This window comes from Apaloderma vittatum, unplaced genomic scaffold, assembly GCF_000703405.1.
Source record: "Apaloderma vittatum isolate BGI_N311 unplaced genomic scaffold, ASM70340v1 scaffold27355, whole genome shotgun sequence".
NCBI classification, from domain to species: Eukaryota; Metazoa; Chordata; class Aves; order Trogoniformes; family Trogonidae; genus Apaloderma; species Apaloderma vittatum.
Genome location: NW_009719229.1, coordinates 1 through 2,123, shown reverse-complemented (window position 1 = coordinate 2,123; position 2,123 = coordinate 1). Strand labels below are relative to the sequence as shown.

The 2,123-nt window shown below is 56.9% G+C and overlaps 1 protein-coding gene across 1 annotated transcript in view; it reads right to left on the bottom strand.

The window, feature by feature from the left end:
* LOC104274817 (dynein heavy chain 17, axonemal-like) overlaps positions 1-2,032 on the bottom strand; it is a gene marked incomplete at both ends in the record, with an annotated part of 3,862 nt that extends 1,830 nt beyond the window's left edge. The window contains 5 exons of the mRNA XM_009870554.1: positions 231-322; positions 401-748; positions 945-1,067; positions 1,288-1,536; positions 1,880-2,032. Of these exons, the coding sequence (XP_009868856.1) occupies positions 231-322; positions 401-748; positions 945-1,067; positions 1,288-1,536; positions 1,880-2,032 (965 nt within the window). The remainder of the gene's footprint in view (positions 1-230; positions 323-400; positions 749-944; positions 1,068-1,287; positions 1,537-1,879) is intronic.
* Positions 2,033-2,123: the final 91 nt, after the last annotated feature.

Sequence of the window (2,123 nt, the reverse complement as noted above, 5' to 3'; positions counted from 1 at the left end):
CCCCATCAGAACAACCCAAACCCTCCCAGGACAACCCGGGCTCCACCACGGGACAACCCGAACTCTACCACGGGACAACCCAAACCCCACCAGGACAACCCAAACCCCACCAGAACAAACCAAACCCCACCAGGACAACCCAAACCCCACCAGGACAACCCAAACCCCACCAGAACAACCCAAACCCCACCAGAACAACCCAAACCCCACCAGAACAACCCAAATTTCACCTTTTCTGCAGCGCTTCCAGCTTCTTGTAGAGACCAGGCTTGTTTGTAGCTTCAATCACGTTGGGAGTTGTAAGGGCATCAGCCATAATTTCCTGCAAGAGGAAAAGTTCTTCAGCTCCACCCAAACCAGCGGCGAAATCTCAGGGTCTGGGGAGGGACAGGCTTCGCACTTTGAAATCTTGATCAATCTCATCAAAATGCTTCGAGTCCTCCGGCAGCTGACTGCGGATGTCTTCGGAGCCAATGAAGATGCTTTCCAGGTGACTCCATGTCCTCTGCACCTCAAACCAGATGCTGATAACAGAGTCAGCAGTCGACAGCTTCTGCTGCCAGCTTGACACCTTCTGAAGGAAGAAGGCTAGGTGCTTGGAGGTCATCAGGTTCTGCAGCTGCACTTGGTTGTCCTCCAGTGTCTCAATGAGCGCCTCGTCCAGCCTGAGGAGCATGGTGCCGGTCCTGGCATGGGGCTGGTGCTCGAACTCCATCGCAGCCCAGGTCGTGTCCAGAGTGCTCAGCACCTGCAGAGGGGTGGGAGAAAGGAGCTCGACTCTGGGGCCCCGAGTCCCAAACCCTGCGGAGGGCAAGGCCGTGGTAGAAACGCCTCCACCGGGGCACGAGCTCCAGGGGGCCGAGCTGCAGGAACACAAGAGAGACACCGAGCCGCACCGGAGCAGGGCTCTCAGCAAAGCAGGGAAGGAACCAAGTGACATTTACCTTCTCCATCCCCAGCTCTTTCATGGCTTTGTCCACGATGTCACGAACCTCATCCTCGAACTTGTGCAGGTTCAGCTGCAGCAGATCCCCGAGGGTTGTGTCCTCAGACATGGTGAAGTTCACCTGGAGCAGAACCAGCACCGTCGGGGCATGGACTCCCCTTGGTGGAGAGGCAGCCCAGGGACTCGCCCAAACAAACTCATCAACACTCGTATTTAAAGACCCTACACAAATATTTTTTTATACTCTAGCTTTTAGACCAGACACCCCTGAGGAATGCAAAGCTCAGGAGCCTCCTGGGCCAGGCATAGGAGCCAGGGAAGGGTGGGAGGGCTGGGAGCACCTTGGTCGCCTGCATGAGCTCCTGCCAGTGCCGATTCCTGATGGCCGGGCTCTGCAGCTCGTTCACGGCACGCAGGGACGTTATCATGTTCTTCACGCTGTTGTCCAGCCCTGTGAACGCATCCCAGCTTCTCATCTCCTTACCCAAGCTCCGAATGTCTTTAGCAAATTTCTTACAATCCATATCCATCTGCTCAACGTTGATATCCTTCCACCTGGTAGTCTTCCAGTCGTCAATGGTCCTGTTAACCTGAATTCGGGAACAGGTTATCACAGGACGTGTAATCAGGAGCAGCATTGCTGCCCAGGATGAAGAGTAACGCACCCAGCACCCACACCTCCCCTGCACCAGCAGACCTGCGCTAATGCTGTGACAACTTGCCCCGTGTCTCAAGGCAACGAGACTCTTGGAGGAGCTGCAGTAGCTTCGCACCTTTGGCTGGCAATGCCCGGCTGGCGCAGGGGCAGGGCCAAGCCCAGGGCTTCCCGGCAGACAGCAGCTTGTCACAGCCTCCGAACTTCAACACTGTGAGGAGCAGCCCAGAAACCTGCTCTGCACATCCCCGTGCTGGCTCACAGACAGCAGCACGTACCAGAATGATCATGTCCCAGAGAGCCTTCAGCAGGCGCGCCTCCCTGCGGCACGCTTTGAGCTGTCTGTAATCTGGGACGGACACTTCGAACAGCGCGGCTGACTCGGACAGGGCTGCCATGCTGCTCTCCATGGCGGCGATGTTCTGATTTTGCTGGCCGGAACAAAAGAAAAGGTCTCAGCCGGGGACTGTGTGCCAGGGACACGTCTCCTACCAGAGCAACGGCTCCGTCCCCGCTGCAGCA